Source organism: Zootoca vivipara, chromosome 14 (genome assembly GCF_963506605.1).
Source record: "Zootoca vivipara chromosome 14, rZooViv1.1, whole genome shotgun sequence".
In the NCBI taxonomy this organism is placed as follows: Eukaryota; Metazoa; Chordata; class Lepidosauria; order Squamata; family Lacertidae; genus Zootoca; species Zootoca vivipara.
The window spans coordinates 40,861,184-40,886,140 of NC_083289.1; the positions used below are offsets into that span (position 1 = coordinate 40,861,184).

A 24,957-nucleotide genomic window follows, 5' to 3' on the forward strand; every position below is an offset into this window, starting at 1 on the left:
ATAAAACTCACTGAATGGCCTTGGGCCCCAGTCACAGTCCCTCAGCCTAGCCTACCTCACAGGGTTGTTGTGAGGCCAAAATGGAGAGGAACAGAACCACGTATGGCACCTTGAGCTCCTTAGAGGAAAGAGGGAATGGAAAAGTAGAAAGAAAGAAATAAATAGCAATATCTCCTTTGGAAAAAGAAATACTTACAGAACTCCACCAGCAGGTACTGTGTTCCATTCAGAGCCCTGTCAAAGTTGCTCTTTTTCAGGACCAGAACATTGTCCTCCTCCTTGATTTGGGACAGTTTGGCTTTCTTTTGTTTCTTCTCCGACGGGCCAATGCCACCTTCTGCGGTAGAAAGAGGAAGGCACGCTAAACCAGTCAGGACGAGCAGCCACAGAGCTCTCATTGTGGCCTTCCAGGACGTTGCAGACACCATGGAAGAGGAGAAAGGGGACTTAGCCTGGGTCTGCTCTGGATAAAAATGCCCATGGCCTTATCAGCAGGCCACGTGGCTTAATTCCCACATAATTAGAGATAGGGGACAGGGCTCGCTGCAAAGAGAATCGAGTCTGCTCCCTCTTTGAATTGTTAAAGCTGCCAAGACTTTAGGAGCCTAGGGTCAGGGCTGGAGGGAGGGGGTGCAGTGGGGGTGGTACGCCCCGGGCGTCACCACTGAGGGGGGGTAACACAATGGCGGGTGGCACTCAACACAGGGCTTGCAGCACGCCTGAGCCACGCATCTTTCCTGGGAGTGACACGGTGGCTTGGGGGCCAGGCAGACTCCTCACTGCCCCAAACAGTCCACTCTCCGCCTACCCCTCAGATGTCAGGTAGCTGAGTGGCAGGAGGCAGGCAGACACCTCAGGGCCCCCGCGGAGCATCCTGCCCCGGCTCACCCCGCCTCACGGGTGACTGGCCCAGCCCCTGGGCGCAGGGCATGCGTGCCGCCCCAGGCGCCCGATCAGCTTGCTCCGCCGCTGCCTGGGGTGCTCACATTACACCGAGTCATAGCGCTGGTCCATCTTATTTATTAGCTCAGCGAGTTTAAAGTCTGCTTCAATAGCATAAAACCAACCATGTGGTGCACAGGGTGAAAGAAGAATAAAGTGCAGAAACAGTCTCAGAACAATAGATCAATTTGACAAACTCTAAAACAACAGAAACACCCAAAACAGGTTTCAGCATTTTGACAAATTGAAAACTGATCTTCCATAAATGGCCGCCACACGTGAATACAGAAATCGGCGTACTCACAGGTAAAAATGAAATCCTGGGTCCTATACGACATATTTTGCCTGTTTTTGATAAAGGTAAAGCAGATCTTCTTCGTTTACCTTCTGGTAGCTGTTCAGTTAGTATCCACTCAAGACTGGAGAGGTATTTCATGCTATGCCCTACGCAGTGCTTTTTTCCCTTAAAAAATGTTTAGGGGTACTCTCATCTTGACTCAAGAAAATCACCATTTCATAGTTCAAATCGGGAAAAGTAAATGGACAAAAGTACAAAGATTCACAAAATGTTTAGGAGTATGCGTACCCCTGCGTCCCCCCAGAAAAAATAGCCCTGGCCCTATGTAACTAGTTCAAGGAAGTTATGTTCATTCCTGTGTCAAAGAAATTGACATGTGACGGTGATCATTCTGATTTCACCTGTATTCAGGGGTTATTTATTTAATATAGGACATCGCAAATTTCATTGCAATAGTTATCACAGTTAACATAGGAAACTGCCTCATACTGAGTCAGACCACTAGCCTACCCAGCTCAGTACTGTCTACACAGACAGGTAGCAGTGTTCCAGGGTTTCAGGCAGGGGACATTCCCAGCCCTACCTGGGCTTTGAAGTTGTCACCTGACACAGTAATGGCATCAGATGATTTACAGGTAGGTGGTCCCATCCATTTGTCAAAAATGGATTGTGACCCAGTTCTTGATCCACCCTGCAAGCTGGAAAACATTCCCCACCTAAAGTGCCATTTTTGTGCTCTCAATGACAAGCAGTCTTTGAAAATGACCCACAATGCACCTTTCCCCCCTGTTATCATTAAGCACACAGAATACTTAATATAATGAGCCTGTGTGCAGCGGCTTCAGGAAAAGATAGGTTTGTGCACAAACAGTCTTGCAGAACAAAAACCGGAAGCTTAATGAGATCGGCAATACCCCTCTGCCAAAAACGGGGGGGATGAAATGAGCTAGTTTGACAAGCCCTGCCCGCAATTCTATTTAAAAAGATTGTTCTAGGCCTAGAAGAAGCTTTTGCAAAAAAAAACCTTGCACCCATCACAAATATTCCTTTGTTGTTGTTGTTTAGTTGTTTAGTCGTGTCCGACTCTTCGTGACCCCATGGACCATAGCACACCAGGCACTCCTGTCTTCCACTGCCTCCCACAGTTTGGTCATACTCATCTTCGTAGCTTCGAGAACACTGTCCAACCATCTCATCCTCTGTCGTCCCCTTCTCCTAGTGCCCTCAATCTTTCCCAACATCAGGGTCTTTTCCAGGGAGTCTTGTCTTCTCATGAGGTGGCCAAAGTATTGGAGCCTCAGCTTCACGATCTGTCCTTCCAGTGAGCACTCAGGGCTGATTTCCTTCAGAATGGATAGGTTTGATCTTCTTGCAGTCCATGGGACTCTCAAGAGTCTCCTCCGGCACCATAATTCAAAAGCATCAATTCTTCGGCGATCAGCCTTCTTTATGGTCCAGCTCTCACTTCCATACATCACTACTGGGAAAACTATAGCTTTAACTATACGGACCTTTGTAGGCAAGGTGATGTCTATGCTTTTTAAGATGCTGTGTTCCTTTAGTATTTCTTTATTGGATTTATGTCCCATATTGTCTCCAAGGAACTCAAGAGAGCATGCACGACTTTCCCCCTTCTTATTTAATCCTACAACCACCCTGTGAGGTAGGCTGGGCCGGGAGGCAGTGAGTGACCCAAAGTCACCCAGTGAGTTTCATGGCCAAGTGGGGATTTGAACCCTGGTCTCCCAGGTGGAGCTGACTTCTCTGCAGGGACTGTGTAACATGAGAATATCCCCAGTGTAATAACTGGAAGGAAAGAGATCCTGGAAGTAAGTGGTCTCTCTGACCTTCCATAACTGACCACTTCATTTTCCAACATCGTATAGCTAGTAATAATAATAACAATAACAATTTATTTATACGCCGCCCATCTGGCTGGGTTTCCCCAGCCACTCTAGACAACTCCCCACATAATATTAAAAACACGATAAAACATCAAACATTAAAAACTTCCCTAAACAGAGCTGCCTTCAGATGTTTTCTAAAAGTCAGATAGATGTTTATTTCCTTGACAACTGATGGGAGGGCGTTCTACATGGCGGGTGCCACTATCAAGAAGGCCCTCTGCCTGGTTCCCTGCAACCTCGCAGTGAAGGAACTGCTAGAAGGCCCTAGGAGCTGGACCTCAATGTCTGGGCTGAACAATGGGTGTGGAGACGCTCCTTCAGGTATACTGGGCCAAGGCCGTTTAGGGCTTTAAAGGTCAGCACCACACTTTGAATTGTGCTTGGAAACGTACTGGGAGCCAATGTAGGTCTTTCAGGACCGGTGTTATATGGTCTCGGCGGCCGCTCCCAGTCACCAGTCTAGCTGCCGCATTCTGGATTAATTGTAGTTTCTGGGTCACCTGCAAAAGGTAGCCCTACGTGCTCTCACCCAAGTTGCTCACAACCTCCCTGATCTCCCGGATTCAAGATCTTTACCTCAAACAAGAACAAACAAACAAAAACCGGAGAAGCCAACATGAAACATTTCCTCTGTATGCTTTCAAGTGATTTTGTGGAATTAGTCAACCTCTAGTGTGTAGTCAGAAATATTCTGCAAGTCAGTCTATTGGCAGATCTAATACAATACTCTTAGATTGGCACATCTAACACAATACTGACTTAGTATAACATATTTTACAATGTTCCTAATGTATCAGATGTTTCTGTTAACTGCAAACATGTTTTTTTTAAAGAACTTTTCTGCTTTTACAACACGTCATTGCAAAAGAATCCAACTGAGTTGGTGTTCTCAAGCTGCCTTTTGCTCTGGTGCCATGAAGACCTTGTTTAAATGCTTCTGGAATCTGCGGCCACCTCACACAGTGCTCCATCAGGTCAAAAGACACCTTGCCTCTCCAATCACCTCACACTACGAAGCTATAAACCGGTGTGAGCAGGAAGTGCCCAAGTACTTCAATTTTGCTAGTGATGTTCTGGACAGGTGGACCCAAGTGGAAAAGGTATGGATTTGTCTGCTTTAGGAAGACATTCATGGCTGGCAGGAAAACAGGATATTGCTGGTACTCTAGGTATACATTTATGATCTCTTTGGAGTACAGGGGACCTGTGGCTTTGTTCAGTTAAGTTAAGTGTTCCCCAAACTAAGAGACTGAAGGAAGTATTGAATTTGGTCTAACTCTAGCCATTGGTAGGATTCTGATCCATTATTTCTGGAAGCTCCCTTTATTTGCCTTGAGTTACCTGGGCTGACTATGGATCTAATTCAGTTGTAGACAGGGATCGATGAATCAACCACTTTCGACTTCTCTGACTTCCTTATTTTTCCCATTTTAAATCTCCACATTCTTGCTACAATTTGTGATTATTTGTTTTAATCCTCACGAAAATTCATCAGCGTTTGCCTGGGAATTTCTCCTAGCAGTGTTTTTTGTGGGTTTTTTTTAAAACTAAGCTGCATATTGGAAAGCTCTTTTACCTAATGTAATGCATGTTGGTATGTTATGTTCATGAACAAATGCATTCTTTGTGCATAATTTCTCTTAACATATGTGTTTTGGTATTTACCGCTTGATTGCAGAACTGCATCACAAACTTCGAAGAGATGCAAAATTCAAAGGATAACCATGTTGCGGTTCATATTTTGGTTCAAAAAGTCCAAATTCTCATTAGAATGCAAACAGAAGTGAATGTCCCCTCCCGTTCGTTGTGGCAGACTATGTGTTTCTCCTAAAATAAGACACGTCTTATATTTATTTTTCCTCTAAAAAACACATCGCGGCTTATTTTCGGGGGATGTCTTTTTTATTAAGCATGGTACAGCATTGTTAAGTATGGTACGGGGCTTTCTTGCGCTGCCCGCTGAGCCTGCTGTTGGGTCCCAGGGCTTCACGCGGCACGGCTGAGGCTGCTGCCGGCTTCTGCCGGGTCCTGCGGCTTCGCGCGCCGCCCGCTGCCGGGTCCCTGGGCTTCACGCGGTGTGGTGCGGTGCGGCTGGGGCTGCTGCCGGGTCCTGCCGGGTCCTGCGGCTTCGTGCGCCGCCCGCTGAGCCCGCTGCTGGGTCCCTGGGCTTCACGCGGTGCGGTGCGGCGCGGCTGGGGCTGCTGCCGGCTCCTGCCGGGGTCCTGCGGCTTCGCGCACCGCCCGCTGCCGGGTCCTGGGGCCCGTTCAGTCGGAGCTCGGCGCGTCGCTGTGCTGGGGCTCCCGCTCTGCTGGGGCTTGGCGCGCTGCGCACTGCTGCGTTTGCCGGCTCCCGCTGGGTCGGGTAGGTACCGGTACCCCAACACATCTTATTTTGGGGGGATGTCTTATATTTTTTGCCTTTAAAAGATCGTGCCATGGCTTATTTTAGAGGCACGTCTTATTTTAGGAGAAACACGGTACATGCTTTGCATGCCTGAGGTCCCAGTTTGGGGATGACCTCTGACCTGGGAATGATCACTGTCATTCACCATTCATTGTAGAGATTTGTTTCATATTATATTGAAGACTTATGGCTCTAGCTTTGCAGCCCCCTGTAATTTATAACTTCCCCCTCAACGTCAGGAATTGTTTTAGCAACTCATTGTAGCAACTCCACCAACTAAAGGAAAGTTGCAGGGGATAAATGGGGTAAACAAAGACAGGAACCTTTCCTCTCTTGTTGCAAACGCTACCACTGGTAAGACGTTATCTTTTCCTCTCAACCAGATGAAGCAGAGACAGAAGCAGAAACTCTAGGCAATTCAGCAACTAACAGGAGAGTATCCCATCCAGCAATAAAATAAAAAAATATATATGAAAAAAGAAAGCCAAATAGAGGGCGACTCCCACCACACATGCAGGCTCACTACAGCCAAAACAGACAATAAGATAAAAAAAGTTCTTGATTAAAAAAAAATGCAGTTGCTTACAGTAAAGGTAAAGGTAAAGGGACCCCTAACTATTAGGTCCAGTCGTGGACGACTCTGGGGTTGCGGCGCTCATCTCGCTTTATTGGCCAAGGGAGCTGGTGTACAGCTTCCGGGTCATGTGGCCAGCATGACTAAGCCGCTTCTGGCGAACTAGAGCAGCGCACGGAAACAACGTTTACCTTCCTGCTGGGGTGGTACCTATTTATCTACTTGCACTTTGACGTGCTTTTGAATTGCTAGGTTGGCAGGAGCAGGGACCAAGCAACGGGAGCTCACCCCGTTGCGGGGATTCGAACCGCCGACCTTCTGATCGGCAAGCCCTAGGCTCAGTGGTTTAACCCACAGTGCCACCCACATCCCTTGCTTACAGTTATACAACCAAATAAAAGAAAGAAACGGTTTTAGAATAATTAGGACTTCAAAAGGTATTTAAAACGATAAAAACTTGAGCAAACTGCAGAGCTAAAAACAAACGGTGCTCACCTGGGGATGAGCCACACCCATTCATTGTAGACAATACCAAGCTACTGTATTTTTTGCTCCATAAGACACACTTTTTTCCTCCTAAAAAGTAAGGGGAATTGTCTTTGCGTCTTATGGAGCGAATGTGTGGTCAATCACTGGCCCTTTCAGGCCCCGCCCCCTTGCCCAGGCCTCCATTGTTGAATGTTCTGCAGATGGAGGCTGTTTGTTCCCCCAGCAACATGTGACTGGCTGATTAGATTATCTGTCTGGAAAAACTAGGAAGGGCTCCCTTTCCTTTCCTAAAGAAGCTGCAGAACTGTGAGTTCAACCCCATAAAAACAGGATTTGTTCCCTTTGCAAAGTAAGCTCAACAACTTTGAGCTGATCCTCAAAAACGGGGCTTTTCCCCTTTGTAAAAGAAGTTGCACAACTGTGAGCTGATCCCCCCAAAAATGGGGCTTTCCCCCTTTCCTCCTCTAAAGACTAGGAGAGTCTTTTGGTCAGGTGCATCTTATGGAGCAAAAAAAAAAAATACGGTAGATGGGCCCATGAGTTGAGTCAGTATAAGGCATCTCCCTGTGTTCCTATGATGACTGCTTCCAAGGCAAGTCTATTCTGGGGCACTCCTGCCCGCTCTTTCTTCCCCTTACGTTTCCCTGTTGGTCATAAAATCCTATCTGATTCACACATGTGCTTGGTCCTGTAGATTATGCACCATTTTTCATTGTCTTTCCTCTTATTATAGCTTTTTGGGTTATCTGTTAGGAGGGAAAGAGACCTCCGAATCCAGCCTTCTGGTGGGTGAATGACTGCGGGGGAGACGTGAAGTGGAGCTTTGAGGAACTGGGAGTCTTATCCCGGAAAGCTGCCAACATGCTCCTTGGTCCATGCGGCTTGCAAAGAGGTGACCGGATCATGACAGTTCTACCCCGGATTCCAGAATGGTGGCTACTAAGTGTGGCTTGTATGCGGACAGGTTAGTCAATATTACGGGCAATAAAATAGTCATTAGTGTTGGGAGGATTTGGAGGGTAGGATAGGATATTATTTTATTATTTATCCTTCCTCTTACTTGTGTGAGTTCAATGTCTAGTTAGCAGAGTTTAAAATTTAGCATCCCTTTGCAGCATCAAATATAGACACTTTTGGGACAAAGGTTGCTTAACCTTATTAGTAATTATCCAGGATGCTTTAGCAGACTAGAACTTCCCATTTTATCCCTTTTATCTGATTTAAATAACAACACTGTAATGTAAGTGTCAGAGGTTGTTGCGACTACTCTAGAGTAACGACCTTCCACATGCTTGTCTTTTAACAGTCTTTATTGGTGCACTCTATTTACAGTGTAACGAGGTGCTGGAAACATGTCTGCTTATTCCGAACCAGAATCCGGCACTGCCCCTTTTCGCGACTTGGACCAACATAAGAGTCGCGGGACAGCGAATCTCCTCCCCTTTCTCCTCCTCCTTAATTCCGGTGCCGGGGGAAAGGGTCTGCGCTCCGTCTTTTCCCTCTCCCCCTTTTCCGTCTCTCTCCTTTCCCGCCTGTGGAGCAGGGGCTCTCCCATGCTGCCAGAGACCTGGCTCCCTCTCTCTCCGCTTCCTGACTAGCCCCTTCAGACCCCACGCTTTCATGGCTGCTTGGGGACGAACTGCTTCTGACGAGAGGGGGAGGTTCTCTGCAATCTCTCCCCCTTACAGTAAGAATAAAAGCACTGTTTACTTACCTGTATATAAAGGTTGAGACTTGATTCAGCAGAAAGCAGCAGTGAAAAACAAACAAGGCAGAATATACTTCTAGATTACAAAATACACCGCAGAAATAAAAATGGATGTGCTCAGGAGAGCATAGAAGTAGCATCCTTTTATCGTGTTTTTAATATTCTGTTGGGAGCCACCCAGAGTGGCTAGGGAAAACCAGCCAGACGGGCAGGGTATAAATAATAAATTATTAGTAGTAGTACAGTATTAGTATTATTACTTAGACGAATGCATGGAGGATAAGGCTTTCAATAGCTATTAGTCCTGGTGGTTTTGTACTACCTTCAGGTATCAGAGGCAGTATGCCTCTGAATAACAGTGGCTGGGGACTGTCTCGCCAGAGTGGTGCATGCTCTAGTTATCTCTCGCTTGGACTACTGCAATGCGCTCTATGTGGGGCTACCTTTGAAGGTGACCCGGAACTACAATTAATCCAGAATGCGGCAGCTAGACTGGTGACTGGGAGCAGCTGCCGAGACCACGTAACACCGGTCTTGAAAGACCTACATTGGCTCCCAGTACGTTCCTGAGCACAATTCAAAGTGTTGGTGCTGACCTTTAAAGCCCTAAACGGCCTTGGTCCAATATACCTGAAGGAGCGTCTCCACCTCCATCACTCTGCCTGGACACTAAGGTCCAGCACCGAGGGCCTTCTGGCGGTTCCCTCGCTGTGAGAAGCCAAGTTACAGGGAACCAGGCAGAGGACCTTCTCAGTAGTGGCACCCGCCCTGTGGAACGCCCTGCCACCAGATGCCAAAGAGGAAAACAACTACCAAACTTTTAGAGGACATCTGAAGGCAGCTCTGTTTAGGGGAAGCTTTTAATGTTTAATAAATTATTGTATTTTACAATACACCAGAGTGGCTGGGGAAACCCAGCCAGATGGGCGGGGTATAATTAATTTATTATTATTATTATTAAGAGAATTATTACGCTCTGTTTATGGGCATCCCAGAGGCATCTGGTCAGCCACTGTGAAAACAGAATTCTGATCTAGGTGGACACCTTTGTTCTGACCTAGTAGAGCTCTTCTTTATGTTCTTATGCTATTAATTCATTTATCAGAAGTTCAGCACACCTGCTTTAACCAAGCATGGAGACTTTCTGGGCTCTCTACTCACTTCATTGCCTCCTTCTTTTCTAGGCATTGTTTTTATTCCAGGGACACCCCAGTTAACCGCCAAAGACATCTCCTACAGGCTCCAGGCTTCCAAAGCCAAATGCATCGTGGTCAGCGACGCCTTGGCCCCCGCAGTGGACTCGGTCCTGTCCGAATGCACATTTCTGAAAACCAAGCTTCTTGTGTCTGACAGCAGCAGAGATGGCTGGCTGAACTTCAAGGATCTCTTCCAGTAAGTGGACAGAGCATGAAACGAGAGTAACCAATTGCTCTGCTCACTCTGCTAAGATGTTCCAGGTGTACAACACTTACTCAGCTATAGCTTCCTTTGGAAGGAAATCACTGAGGACTCACTGATGTTTTGTAACATTGGTATTTATTTACCAGCTGGGTGTAGGTGGAAGCATGGATATAACCAAGGGTGAATAACTATCTTCAGGCCTAGGGCCAGATTGACCCACAACAAACCCTTCAGGGGTCATGTGTTAAGGGGGCTGGAGCTGAAGTCTAAAAGTGGGGCTAGCCAATTCTATTTATTTCTTTTTTTAAAAAAAAAGAACCCATTTGTGGGGGGAGGGGGTCAGGAAGATCACAAAAACCTTTTGACACCACAGCAGGGATTCTTCAGGAGTGGTTAGTTAAAACATTTTTTAAATTTATTTTTTTAATGGACAAATTTGGAAGAGCTTGACAGGCACAGAAATCCTTTTGGCATCACAGTGGGATACCTATGAGAGCACACTCTAAAATATATATAATCAATTTTAAATTTATATACAGTGGTACCTCTACTTACAAATAACTCTACTTACGAATTTGTCTACTTACAAATGGAGCTCCGTCCGCCATCTTGGATGCGGTTTAGATAGGATTTTTTCTACTTACGAATTTTTAGATAGGGTTGCTTCGACTTACGAATTTTTTCTCCCAATGCATTCCTATGGGATTCGACTTACATTTTTTTTTTTTTACTTACAAATGTGTGTTCAGAACGCATTAAATTCGTAACAAATTTTTTTTTGGGGGGGGGTCCTTTGGGGCATGCCCAGAAAACTTCTTGGTGGCTGATAAACTTGGATGCTGCACAGCAATCCATTGGATTTGTGCCAAGCTGGTGTAATTTGGGAAGCTTGCCGGGGGTTCCATTCATGAAATGCATGCCCATTGCAAAAGGAGAAAGTGTTTCACATTGATCGCATGCGATGTCACTGTTTTTAAGAGCAGCACCTGCCAACCATGACTGTGTTAAGACAACAAGCGACGAGCCCATGGTCATCTACTTTACTAGCGGGAGCACAGGGTCTCCCAAAATGGTGGAACATTCCCACTGCAGTTACGGGATTGGATTTACAGCAAGCGGCAGGTAACACCCGTTGACTTCTTTCCGACTCTTGCGGTAGCAAAACAGCGCAACGCCATTTGGGATTAGGGTGCAAAGGGCCCTGACAGGATTGGAAAGCTTCAGGATAAGAGGGAGACAGGTGGATCAGAAGGATGGGAAGCTCAGCAACTATCCTATTTTTAAAAGACATCTGAAGGCAGCCCTGTTTAGGGAAGTTTTTAATATTTAATGCTGTATTGTTTTTAACACTCGATTGGGGAGTGGCTGGGGAAACTCAGCCAGATGGGCGGGGTATAAATAATAAATTATTATTTGCGTGTGGAGACCCTTTAACCTGGCCTAGAAATAAATTCAGACGGGACTCAAATTTTTGGTTTGGTTTTTGGCAGAATTTAAGCCACAACTTTATTGATTACAAATCAAGTGAGTGGTTGCATAGGCTCTGATTCATCAAGCAACCTACAGTAGTGCTGACTCAGGGCAGCAACCATGAGTCAGCCTGGGGGAACACCTGGGACGGGGGCCATCAGATGAATGGGCCCGGGTCCACCCAGATGCGCCCTGAACTCTGGCTCAGGGCACAACCCCGCTCGGGGAAGACCAACCATGAGTCCTAGGATTCCTTTTACAGGAATACCCATGCATAGAGATGGCTAGGAATCCTGCCACCCCTATCAACAAGAACCAGAGCCTATCCGCCAACCTTACAAGTTGTGATGATTTGCTACGTGGCAGGCAAAACCCAAGTGGCATCAGCCAAATGGGGAAAATTCCTGCCATGCCCCTGTCACAAAGACAGGTGACACACGATGGCATAGCAAGGTCAAGTGCAAGCCCTAAATATAGGGAGAGGTGGGCGGGTGTTCCGATGCACTGTGACCCGAAAAGAGGATCTCGAGGGTCACGTGCAGCAGTTCAATAGCGGTCCCTATGACTCCTTGACTGGCATGCCCTTAGCCCAATTGCTCCCCGTCAGAGGGACCACCAATAGGGTGTTGTGGCTGCTCCAGTTGTCCCCGCCCCAACACCTAGGCCTGAATGCCGGGTCCCACCACAACACGTGCCCTCTCTTGCAGGGAGGACCCGATATTATTATTATATTATTATTACTACTACTACTACTACTACTACTACTACTACCGGTATTATCTCACTGTCTGCTACTTAATGTAAGTTATGTAACTTACATAATCTACGTAACTTTGGCATAACTTGCAAGATGCTGGTGGAGGCAGGTGGGGGAAGAACAGAACAGCAGGCTCAGCCAATGGTGTGGTTAGAGAGTTTTAGATCTGACCTTGCCCTCCAGGGTCTTCTATTCTGCTAAGTGGGGCCCTAGACTTCCTCCCCAAAGTCTTACTTGTCAACAGGAACAAACGTTGCTGGAGGTGAGGAGTTTTCTCTCTTTGCTCCACTCCACTGCCCATTTGGATTTTGCACTTCTCCACCAGCTCTCCCTGTACCCTCTAAATCAGATGTGTGACATCTTTGCTGGGTCATCCTGCAAACTCCTTCCCAGGATCCTGACTATCAACAGCCAATACAAATGTGTTCTTTCTCACTGAACAGGCACTGGATGAATCTGACTCCTTCAGATATATTCTGGAATACATCTGACACAGGATGGGTGAAGTCAGCTTGGAGCAGCGTGTTTGCTCCGTGGATCAATGGGTCCTGCGTCTTTGTACATCACCTGTTGAAATTCGAACCCACGGTCATAATAAATGTAAGAATAAAGGTTTGTGGAGTGTAGGTAGGTACGGGCATAACCCAAGACCGAGATTCAGCTCGAAAAAGATTTATTGGAACACCAGGAACAAGAACAACAAGAATGACAAACAGGGACATTTGGCCTAGTATATGTACCAGGGGTCCCCAAACTAAGGCCCGGAGCCCAGATGCGGCCCAATCGTCTTCTAAATCTGGCCCGCGGACAGTCTGGGAATCAGCATGTTTTTACATGAGTAGAATGTGTCCTTTTATTTAAAATGCATCTCTGGGTTATTTGTGGGGCATGGGAATTCGTTCATATATTTTTTTCAAAATATAGTCCGGCCCCCCACAAGGTCTGAGGGACAGTGGACCGGCCCCCTGCTGAAAAAGTTTGCCGACCCCTGATATATACCTTAAGCTGGCCCAGGCAAAACACACCCACTGCCTGTGATAGGCCGCCTTAATGCTGCAATTAGCGAATCACAACACTGGCCCTATCTCAGCAGTGATTGGCAGCCTGCCAGCTGCTAACAGTGTCATTGGAGGGTTTTAGAATCCTCTCTGTCTTTTGTTATCCTGAGTTCCAGGCTTGCATTGCATTCATGCAGCCTGGCTTCAGTCTACAATGCCTGCATATATAACACCCTGCATGCAGGTCATAGGTTCCCTTTCAAGGAAAGGGTTCAGTGGTAAGGAATGAGCATTTCATGCAAAAAGTTTCAGATTCAAGCTTTGGCAAATATGGAAAAGACTTGAGCCTGAGGATCTGCCAGGCTATGTAGGGTCTGTGGACCAGGAATGAGGAACCTCAAGGTTGGGGCCCAAATAAAGCCCTCTATGCTTCTAAAGAAGGCTTACCAGACTCCCCCTAGGCCACACCCCTTTCCAAGCCACAACCCTCACTGGTCCTGCTTTGCACCCTCCTTGACCACTTTTGCCCAGCTAGAATGTGTCCTTCAACTCTGATAAAGCCTCTTGATTCCCTGGGCGGAGGATAGAGAGGGGTGTGAGAGTGTGCAGAATCTAGAGGTGTAAAGCAGGACCAGTGAGGGTTGTGGCTTGGAAAGGGGTGTGGCCTAGAATCTAGAGCTGTGCACTGGGTCCCAAACTCTATCTTTCTGATTCTGGTAGACCCAACATTCAGCTGGATCAGGTTGAGGCAGCATGGGATCACCCCAGATCAGATCAAGTCCACCCAGAGTGATCTGGGGCTGTCAAAAGAGGGTCCACCTGGCAGCAGGGAGAGGCTAAGGAGATGGGCAATCAGTTTTGTGTACATTGTTACACTGCATACCCATTTTTCTGATGTTTCTAAAGAGAGTTTCTTTCGAAAGTTCCTTCTAACGTCCCACCAAAAAGCTAGCCTCCTAACGTTGGATCTCACCCTATGCTGCAAAACCAGAATTTGAGGTTGCAATAATGGCTGTACTTCCATTGCCTCCATTCAGACTCTCAACCGATACCCAATCACGACTTTCTGCACAGCTCCTACTGCATACCGGATGTTGGTTCAGCACGATCTCACCAGGTACTTTATAATGTGTAATTGGAAAGGTGAACGCAAGAGTAGAACTGTCATGAGAATTGGATGGGTAGCAAACGTTTCTTGTCATTTGCTCCAGCTGCTCACATTTACCACAGACAGCCCTAGTTCCGAGTAGATCACTGTCCTTGTTTGATGGAGATGGGTTGTTAAAATTTTGCTAGCACATGAGCATATTTCAGTGCCGTGCTCTTGCAGGAGCCAACTGACTCATGCGAGAGCACAGCACCAATGCAACCGCTGGCTCATCCTCCTTGCTGAGCTCAGCATACTAGTTAGCTCAGCAAGATGGGGTGGCTTCTGTAATTCCATGATATTCCGGGGAAACCGGAACATTTGAAGGGTATGTGTTTTTACCTTATTCACACTGTAGAATACCTGTGTGGGCAGGTAAGGAAAGATTGTAATTCATTTCCACCCTATGGCATTATGGGAGAAAGAGACACTCTTGAGTCATTGCCCGTAGTTTGAGGCTTGGGGGTTCTTGGGGGTGGAGCCTGGCCTGTACACCATGGCAAATGCTACGAAAACAGATGCTTAACCTAGTCTATCATTTGAATAATTGCATGACTAGAGAAATTGCATACTGTTCCCTGCAGAATCCATTTGCTTAATCGAGTTAAGCATGATACCACTGCAAAGTGGTTTATGAAACACAGTCTAATCCAATTCAAGGGATTAGGTGAAAAGAAAACACCAGCACAAATCCAGCTGGCTCTAGCTGGTACTTCTCTAGCAGGAGTGGGGAACCTTCAGCCCTCTAGATGTTTCAGGAACACAACTGGCATCGGCCCCAGTGTCCTGCTCTAGGTGAGTCCCAGGTTGCAGGAGACTTTCCAGATAACCAAGGCTGTTGTGGGTACGGGCAGCAGGAACACCCAACGCCAGCCCAGGGTCCAATTCCAGGCAAACAGTGATTCCAGGAGGCGCTCAGGCAAGGGTCCATCTGAGCTCCAGTCTAGGGCAGCAGAGATTCAGACAAGAACTCAGACAAGAAGGGAGCCCAAGGTTCAGCTCACCAGCAGCTCAGACAAAGAACAGATCAAAGGGCAAGGTCAAAGAAAACAGCTAGCTCTAAAAACATTGGCAGGACTATTGTAATAACCTGCAGTTTTTAAATTATAGATATATGAAAATAGATAAATAAAAGAATGATTTGATATAATTTAGAATATGCAGGGAATGATGATAAAAACTTTTAACGAACCGCAGAAAGAGGAGGAAGGAAGTCAAGTTTTGAAATGTTTGATTTACTGTTAAACTACTATTGAAATGCATATAAATGTAAACCATAAATACATGAAGAAAACAGCTAGCTCTGTGTACAACACAAAGCGGTGGTAGCAAGACATTGAGGCGTTAAGCCAGAGATGCCATAACCCCACCCTGGCCCCTGCTCCAGCCTCTTTGAGATTCTGCAGAGAGTCCTACTCAGGAGGAGGGTCCATGAATAAATAGCCCTTTACTCATGAGGAGCCTTCTGCAACCGAGCATTTCTCGTGACTGCGAGGGTCTCGGCCTGCCTCTTGAGGTACCATCACCCCTAGGCCTTCACAGGTGTTGTTCTGCCTCTGCATCCCAGACTAAGCTCCCTTTCTGCAGGGAGGGGACCGTGCCAGCCTCCCCCAAGGGTCCCAACTCTTCCATGGATATTGTTCTGGGCTATTCCTGAGTTTCTGGGGCTCCGGATGCTCCTTGGTAGAGGATTCATCTGGTGGGGGCATAGGACCCAGCAAGCAGAGCCCGTGATCAGAGGTGACGGCAGTTGTAGCTCAGCAACATCTGGAGGGCCAAAGCTCCCTCACCCCTGATCTATAGGATTGCTACTGATGGTTGCCATTTCCTCTCAAGCTGCAAATTCATGAGCCTGAAGCACTGTGTGACAGGAGGGGAACCACTCATCCCAAAAGTGATGGAGCAGTGGAAGGCTCAGACGGGGCTGGATATCTATGAAGGCTATGGACAAACAGAAACAGTATGTCTGTCTTTGTTAGTGCATGGTGGTGGGTCTTTTGATTGATCTTTTTTAGCCCAAGGGCTGCATTCCATTCCATCCAATCTTCTGGGGGGCAAATTCCAGTGGTGGGCGGGGCTAGGGACAAAAGTGGGCGGAGCAAGGAATGTAAATCTTTCTTTTGTCCTGGGCGCTAGTTTCTACATGTAGCTCTCTATCCACTTTGCTCCTTGACCCAACCTTGCTTGTCTTAGATTAGTATGCTGTCCTCTCATGCCACAATGAAAACAATCTCCTCCCTCTCCAAAACCACCCCAATTTTCAATTAATTGCATTGTGCTCTCTCTTTCTCTCTTTCTTACAGGTAACAATATGTTCCAATATAAAGGGAATGAAAATCAAACCAGGCTCACTAGGAAAGGCTTCTCCACCATATGATGTCCAGGTACAAAGACAAACTTATATTTACCAGAATGGTGTCCATCGAAAGGCTGGAAGAAAACAAAGTATTCTTTATCCTTGAACTTTAATTCCCTATAATTTATCTGTCACCAGGGAAATCCCCATTATTATCATGGGCGGGGAAGTCCTGTGTATGCAAGTAATTTGCTCTTTTCTCAGCTGTGTCCCAGCTGAGCAGTCCATTTTCCTTGTTCCAAAGAATTGAATGGGAATCCATGAGAATTTATTAGCCCCCTCTTTCTTTATCTAAATCAGGCATCCCCAAACAGATGTTTGGGGACTACAATTCCCATTATCCCTGACCACTGGTCCTGTTAGCTATGGATGATGGGAGCTGTAGTCCCAAAACATCTGGAGGGCAGAGTTTGGGGGTGCCTGATCTAAATATTCTCAAATGTTTTCCATTTCTCAATAGAATATCATGTACTAGAACTCTGAGAACAAACACCCACACACTATGCATGCTCTACACATACCCACACACCCACACCATAGAGCTTAATGGGAACCATTGATTACTAAGTCAATCCTCGCTTGCATAGTTCAGTTCTCCATCTACATATTCCTACTCTTTTCCATTTCTTGGAGTGTAACAGAACCCTGAGAAGAAGCTTTATCTATTTTTCTTTGTTCCATAGAACCTAATGGGTGCCACAGAGAACCAAGGATATGCATATGAGTTTTAAATCAAGGCCAATTGATTGAAATAACATGTGCATTTTGGGAAGCTTCCTTCTGTTTTTTGTTTTGTTTTTACAGATTGTAGATGATGAAGGCAATGTTCAACCTCCAGGACAAGAAGGGTACATTGCGATCAGGATCAAACCCAAGCAACCATTTTGTCCTTTCCCAGGGTACTTAGTAAGTATTATTTGAGGTGATGACGTGGGCAAACTAAGGAAGGAGAAGGAAATCGACACGTAAGACTCTTGCTACACATTCCTGTGTAACTTTTTAAGCCAGGGGTAGGCAAAGCTGTACCCTCCAGATATTGTAGGTCTTTGACTCTCATCAGCCTCAACCAGCCTGGCCAGATGTGAGCTGTAATTTAGCAACATCTGAAAGGCATCATGTGGCCTGCCCCTGCATGGGCGTACCTAGCAGGGCAGGGGGGCAGCTGCCCCCCCCCAGAAGCAAAAATTTTTTGCCGTATTTTACGGACTATAACCCACACTTTTTCCCTCCGAAAACTGAAGGGGAAAAGTTGCTGCGGGTTATGGAAATCGGGCTGTTTCCTCCGCGGCTGCAGCCAGCAACAAGAATGTGGGAAGGGGGAGGAGCATCCTGAGCTGGGGGGGCAGATGGGGGCTCCGTCCTTCCTTCCTTCCATCCTTCCTTTCCCTCTCTTTCTTCCTTTTTTTTTCTCTCTCTCTCACCCCTTCCTTCCTTCTCTCTCTTCCCCTCTCCCCCCCCCCCAGTTTTGATCCTGGGTACGCCCCTGTGGCCCTGCTCTAATGAATGAGTTGTACTTCTCTGTTCTGGCGGGAGAGAGGTATTTTGGGTTTTTATGTTCATTTTTGTGTAGTGTTTTCTAATAAATAATAACAACAACAACTCAATTTGGTGTTCCTCGGCAGGTCTGGTGAAAATGTTCACCAACAGCTTCACTTGCTCTGGGTTTGCATTTGTAACAGGGTTTGGTTGTGGTAAGGGATGGGGGAAGGGATTTGATCCCATTCACATGTAAAGATGAACCTTCTTCATTTGCACTTCCCAAAACAATACCCAAACTGAAAGCCAGCCATCTTTGGGAATTTGCACTTCTCTGAATTTTGCATTGTCGTGGAATGTGTACCCCAAAAAGGGCATATACCAGGGTAAACTGCATAAAACACATACGTTAGTGGAAATATCTAGCTGTGTTATATTAGAGGAAATGGCTTTGCAGGACCTCGGTGCAACAGCCCTTTCCCCATTTGTGAATCCCAACAACTGGAATTCACAGTCATACCGTCTCCGATGGTGGAGATAGAAAATAGCTATCATGGCTAGAATCCATTCATAACTTCATCATCCATGAATTTGTCTAAGCCACTTTTCAAACCATTCACTCTCCCTTTGCATGGAGGTTTGGTTTAGGGTCCGGTGGAGAGTATGAGAAAATAGAGGCAACAGAGAGGAGGTAGGACCCACTCAGATAGAGCAGAGGAAGTGACAACATCTGGTCCAAGGACCCTCCAAGAACTGGAGCTGGCACAGTCATCAACCCAAGAGTCTTGCTATTTTATCTTGAGGCACCATTACTAAAAAGGGACAGATCAGCAGGCATTGGTTGAAATGTTGTCCGGTTGTTGTTGCCAGGATAACCCTGAGAAAACAGCAGCTAGTGAACGTGGCGATTTTTATATCACTGGAGACAGAGCGATTAAAGATGAAGAAGGTTATTTCTGGTTTGTCGGAAGATCAGATGATTTGATTAATTCTGCCGGGTAGGTTTGTGTTCAGTTGGCTTTTTCATTTGCTCTGCAACAAAAGGCACGGGAGTGACCTCCTTCTCTCTCTTAGGTACCGTATCGGCCCGTTTGAAGTGGAGAGCGCCTTGATAGAGCACCCGGCTGTGGTGGAATCAGCTGTGGTCAGCAGCCCGGATCCCGTGAGAGGAGAGGTAATGGAGATTCAGGCAGCCAACACATTCTGCAACACACGATACTCAGTCGCATGCAGTTTGCTTGCTCGGAGAAAGCGTACTAAATCTTGAAAAATGACAGCGGCACTGGCAGAGCTGCATTTCAGGGATGCTTCCGAGTTGAGGAACGATGAAATGTTCTCAGTGAGCAAACGCACCTTAGCTCAGCTGGGTACAAATGAAAAGTTGGGGGGGGGAGACACAGCCCAATGCATGTTCTTACCAGGATCACAATGGTCCCTAGAGATGCTGCCAACCTCTATGAATCCCTAAATCCTGCTCTTCCCTTACCTCCAAACAGTTATATTTGCTATGCTCTGGCTATGGCCAACACAAAATGAATTTATGAATCTATCTTGGCCTTTAGTACTCCAAGTGAGAATCCTTCTGTAGATTAAATGGCACCATCCGTGCTCAAGAGTTGGGGCAACAGCAGGCTCAGGGGAACCCCCAAATTTACAATATTTAGAGGGGAATTTCCTAAGTGGGGAATAGAGAATAGAGCATGCTTAGTGGATGTGAAATGCTGTCTGTCTGTAAGGGGACGAGGGGAAGGGGGAATAGAAAGGAGTGTCTTTTGCTACAGCAAGCACTTAATCACACTGAAACCTACTTTTTCTCTCTGAGCCATTAAAGCACATACAATTGGCATTCTATAGGTGGTGAAAGCTTTTGTCGTCTTGTCACCTGCCTTTTTATCACATGACCCAGAAGAATTAATCAAGGAGCTCCAGGATCATGTGAAAAAGGTGACTGCTCCTTACAAGTATCCTAGAAAGGCAAGTATCTTCCCAGGACCTAACCAGGAAATGACAGAATGGGTTGAGAGGTCAAACTTTGGGGAATTAAGAACTTATGTCTCACTTTCCTGTTGGACAGATGTGATATGCGCCCTAGTGGTAGTGGTTTGGTGCTGACCTGGGAGACTTTTCCCTGCTCATGGCCCTAGGTACAGGAAGACACCAGTGATTTCACTGGTCTGTGTTAAGTGCATGCTCTAGTGTGGTGCATGCTCTGGTTATCTCCCACATGGACTACTGCAATTCGCTCTACGTGGGACTATCCTTTGAAGGTGACCCAGAAACTACAACTAATCCAGAATGCGGCAGCTAGATTGGTGACCGGGAGTGGCCACCGATACCGTATAACACCAGTCCTGAAAGACCTACATTGCCTCCCAGTACGTTTCCAAGCACAATTCAAAGTGTTGGTGCTGACCTTTAAAGCACTAAACGGCCTCGGCCCAATATAACTGAAGGAGTGTCTCCACCCCCATCGTTCAGCCCGGACACTGAGGTCCAGCTTCGAGGGCCTTCTGGCGGTTCCCTCATTGCAAGAAGTGAGGTTGCAGGGAACCAGGCAGAGGGCCTTCTCGGTAGTGGCGCTTGTTCTGTGCAATCCCTTCCTATCAAATGTCAAAGAAATAAGCAACTATCTGACTTTTAGAAGACATCTGAAGGCAACACATCTGAAGGCAACCCTGCTTAGGGAAGTGTTTTAGTGTTTGATGTTTTATTGTGTTTTTAATATTCTGTTGGGAGCCGCCCAGAGTGGCTGGGGAAACCCAGCCAGATGGGCAGGGTATAAATATTATTATTATTAATCATCATCATCATCTTGTGTAGGGAGAGAGGAAGCTGCCTTACCCCAAGTGAGACCAACAGTCCATCTATCTATCTTGCAGCCCCTGTTAACTCTGCTGGCTCAGCTCTCCCCTGAGTCCTGCATATCACAAAAGCAGGTTCCAGCAAAAATCACAATGCGTTGAAAACCATGAAACCAGCCAATGCCTCTGCATAGCTCCCTCCTTATTTCAGACATCATGATATATCAGCATAGCACAATGTTTAGCTGATGATATATCGTGATGTTGAAAACCAGATATTGCCCAGCCCTGTCCATGGTTACTAGTCATGGTGGCGGGATACTCCTTCCTTGTGCTTCAATAGCAGCAAGCATCTAACTTACTAGCTGCAAGGGAAGGGAGCGATTGCACTCATGTTCTGCTTGTAGGCTTCCCAGAGGCACCTGGTTGGCCATCGTGAGAAAGAAGAGTCTGGACTGCATTGGCTTTCCATGTCTGATCCACTAGGGCCCTTAGATCAGGCACCCCCAAACTGCGGCCCTCCAGATGTTTTGGCCTACAACTCCCATGATCCCTAGGTAACAGGACCAATGGTCAGGGAAGATGGGAATTGTAGTCCAAAACATCTGGAGGGCCGAAGTTTGGGGGTGCCTGCCTTAGATCTTCAGAGACCCTTCTCCAGGTCTTACATCTGCAGAAGGCTTGGAGGGTAGTGGCAAAGGAAAGGGCCTTGTCAGTTGTGGCTATTCATCTGTGGAATGTTGCCTCCAGCAATGTACATCTGGTGCATACCCTCCAACTCCTGGACTGAAAAATCCGGGATCAGCAGCGGCGCAGCACCAGAAGTCGCTTATACGCATGTCCAGACATGCGTAGAAGCGACTTCCGGTGCCACTCTGCCCGATTTTTTAAAATCCGGGGGAATTACGGGATATTTTGCCATTCGGGACAACAGCGGGGAAATGGCTTTAAAAACGGGGGATTCCCGCGAAAAACGGGAGACTTGGCAGGTAAGGTCTGGTGCCTTTATTGACATATTTTCAGCATCAGGCCAAGCCTTTCCTTTTTCCAGCCAGGCCTTGGGATAGGCTGTGATGCTGTCCTTTTCTTCCCAGTGTGCTACCAAAGCTTCCTCCAGCTGTTACGAGAGTTGTTTTGTTAGCTTTTTAAGGTGTAATATATTTATATTAATTTTTGTATCCTGTTAAGTTGCTTGGAGGCCTTCAAGTAACGAGCAAGTCTAATGAATAATAACAATGATCATAGACTGGGGACGTTTTCAGGGGGGATTTGTTGTTGCCATTAACTTGACACTTCCACTCACATGAAAAGCACTAAACACTTGTGAGCCATGGTAATGTGACTGCGATAAATGATGTCAATGTCTTTTACTTTGCTAGGTCGAGTTTGTCCAAGAGCTGCCAAAGACGGCTGCAGGGAAAATGCGAAGGAACGTTTTACGGAAAAGAGAGTGGGGGAATGTCTAGCTTTGGAAGGATATTTGCATATGCAGAATCGTCCTGCAATCAGCTGTTTGCTCTGACGATGGAGAGTTTCCCCATCTTGCCTTCATACCCTAATCTATTGCTAAGTTATGATATCTCAAGCAAAGAGATTCATGTCGTCCAGCAACAATAACTATACTTTCTCCTAAGTTTGCTTCTCTTCATATGAATATCTCGACGTTCTACCCATTCTTCTTGGCTTTACCTTTTTGGCATGACTTTCTATGCCAAAATACCGGCATGCTTTCTCAGCAGGCCAACTGTTTTGAAAAGGCACGAGCCTTAAGATGGGCAGGGAGTGCCACTTCACAACACTTCACAGCATGGACCCATGAAAAAAAATGGGCAAATTGCCATGCGAAACTCCCGTTATTTTCCAGGTTGATGGGGCTGCAAATTGATTTTTTTTCTAGACCTAAATAACACGGAAATGGGCATGAAACTTCCACTACATTCCATTCCTTTAGTTTTCCAGAACTGCCTTTCTACATCATGTGGAAGCTCAAATATAATGGGCAAAATAACAGCTAGGGGAACATCGGGCGAATGGAATTAATTGCAGTGATAATGCAGCCTTTGTTGCCAAAGTGAAACTGCAATACATCAGGAATTCTCCACTGTTACATTTTTATTATTATTTCCAAATTAGATCGAGAGCCTGTGGCCCTTCAAATGAAGTTGGTGGATTCAGTCTCCCATCCATCACAAGACAGCATGGCTAATGGTCAGAGAGGATGGGAGTTGTAGTCCAGCAACATCTGGAGAGACCCTGCTGTGTAGAATGCAATGGATGTGTAGTTTGCTGCAGCTTGCAGTTCTTCAGCTCATTCTAGGGATGGGCAAATTTGTTGATTCTGGTTTCTTGTTTTTCCAATCTTAAATCGGGTTCTAGATTAGATTGTCTATTGTTTTTTAAGTCTGCGGAAAAATTCATTGGCATTCCTGCCGGCATTTCTGCTAATAGATGCATTTTTGTATGCAATGTTACCGAATTTAAAGATTTTGGCAATCAATTTCCCTTAATATATCAAATCTTTGAATATTATTTTCATGTGTGCACTTCTTGGTGCATCTATGTACAAATTCTTTGGTTGGAAAACTTCATTGCAAAATTCAGTAAAATGTGGGTTTTAAAGGAGAGCTGCATTCCCCCCCCCCCCATGTATTGGTTCGGGAAGTGCAAATGTGGTAGGTTTGTATTAAAATATGAACTGAACTAATCTCTATCCCATCCCCAAGTCATTCATATATTTCCCCTCCTTTGTGTTGCTTGGAATGGAACCTCTGCAAATGCGGTTTGGCAAGTATCTGTTAAGCAGGAGGTGTAAAATGGAGGTGGAATATGGACAATGCTTCTTTGAAACACATGTTTTTAACAATGTCCCACACTAAGTTTTGGGAGAAAGTATTGCATTGTATAAATAATACGTTACAGAGGAATTTAAGATTTTCAAAGGTGAACGTTCTTTTGAACTACATACCTATTCTATGGAAAGTGAAAACGGAACAGTGAAAATGGATTCTACGTGCCATAATGGTGGCTAAGAAATTGATATTGATGAACTGAAGGAACAGAGTTATGATTCCCCTTAATCAATGGCTTGACAATATTACAACATTAGCAACATATGAACAGACTGCATATAGACACAGACTTTCTTTGGATGGGTATAATGATATATGGAACGACTTTACAGAGAATATATTAAGTTATTGATAAAGATATTTGTACTAGACCAATACTAGCATACAGAAATGTAATTAAGTGTTTTTCTTTCATTTCTATTTTCATTCATGTTTTTCTTTTTTCTTTTTCTTTTTCATCACTCTTTTTATAAACGAAATTCTTCTAATAAAATACTAATTAAAAAAACCAGAGCAGACTGCCAATGGAGCATCTTCTGTGTATCAGTAGGTACAAAATTGTGAATGGGAGTCAGGAACAAAGGTATTTACCTAGGGTTGCCATATTTCAAAAGGTAAAAACTAGGACACTCCGAAATTTGTTGTGCTTTTCAAGACGAACCCCAAATGCCAAAAAATAAAATAAAAAATGATTTCTGTATTGACTTGCCTACGCAACCACCTTTCAGATATTCTTCCCGGACATCAATTCCGCCTTTGAAGTCCCAGTATTGTCCAGATCTATGGCAGCCCTAATTTACCTTTTCAAAAGGATGACCCAGACTGGTCAAGATAGGGCAATCAGGAAACATTATCAGATATCTTCACAGACATGAGACAAGCTACACTCTCAGATTTATGTTGTAGACCACCTCTTTCTGTGACACGTGTATGATGCTTTTGGGGTGGTCCTTGGGCTAAGGAGCTGGGCGGTTTCTAAAGTCTTTAAAAGGTTTTGCACACTGTTGTTCTGGGTCCTCGCCTCCTGGGGGGGGTGGATTCTGTTGCAATAGAACAGGCATCCCCAAACTGCGGCCCTCCAGTTGTTTTGGCCTACAACTCCCATGATCCCTAGCTAACAGGACCAGTGGTCAGGGATGATGGGAATTGTAGTCCAAAACATCTGGAGGGCCGAAGTTTGGGGATGCCTGCAATAGAATAACAAAAATCTGCCTTGCTTTCACTGGATTCTGCCTTAGCTCATTCTTCTCTGACCCATAACAAACTTGGGGGACTGTCAGTCTCTTAATGTAAAAGTCCCCCCCCCCTAATTTCCCTATTTTCTGGTAACAAAAAGCAGGCAAATCCTCCTCCTCATCCATTTTACCTTTTCCTAATATC

General features: G+C 45.9%; 2 protein-coding genes across 6 annotated transcripts in view; one reads left to right on the plus strand and one right to left on the minus strand.

Moving 5' to 3' along the window:
* PDILT (protein disulfide isomerase like, testis expressed) overlaps positions 1-451 on the minus strand; it is a 27,674-nt gene extending 27,223 nt beyond the window's left edge. The window contains exon 1 of the mRNA XM_035131275.2: positions 197-451. Coding sequence (XP_034987166.2) covers positions 197-428 — 232 coding nt within the window. The 5' untranslated portion in view covers positions 429-451. The remainder of the gene's footprint in view (positions 1-196) is intronic.
* Positions 1-24,082, plus strand: part of ACSM5 (acyl-CoA synthetase medium chain family member 5) — a 26,829-nt gene extending 2,747 nt beyond the window's left edge. The window contains exons 2-14 of one of the 5 annotated variants that reach the window (XM_060282357.1): positions 7,348-7,578; positions 7,947-8,301; positions 9,507-9,714; positions 10,702-10,845; positions 12,394-12,550; positions 13,986-14,065; positions 15,932-16,055; positions 16,399-16,479; positions 17,256-17,357; positions 18,798-18,925; positions 19,002-19,101; positions 19,782-19,901; positions 22,108-24,082. In XM_060282357.1, coding sequence (XP_060138340.1) covers positions 8,235-8,301; positions 9,507-9,714; positions 10,702-10,845; positions 12,394-12,550; positions 13,986-14,065; positions 15,932-16,055; positions 16,399-16,479; positions 17,256-17,357; positions 18,798-18,925; positions 19,002-19,101; positions 19,782-19,901; positions 22,108-22,194 — 1,398 coding nt within the window. In that variant the 5' untranslated portion in view covers positions 7,348-7,578; positions 7,947-8,234 and the 3' untranslated portion in view covers positions 22,195-24,082. Of the gene's footprint in view, positions 1-3,980; positions 4,248-7,347; positions 8,302-9,506; positions 9,715-10,701; positions 10,846-12,393; positions 12,551-13,985; positions 14,066-15,931; positions 16,056-16,398; positions 16,480-17,255; positions 17,358-18,797; positions 18,926-19,001; positions 19,102-19,781; positions 19,902-22,107 lie in introns of those variants that run through there. The other 4 variants (XM_035131273.2, XM_035131274.2, XM_060282356.1 and 1 more) reach the window with 4 other exon arrangements.
* The last annotated feature ends 875 nt before the right edge of the window (positions 24,083-24,957 follow it).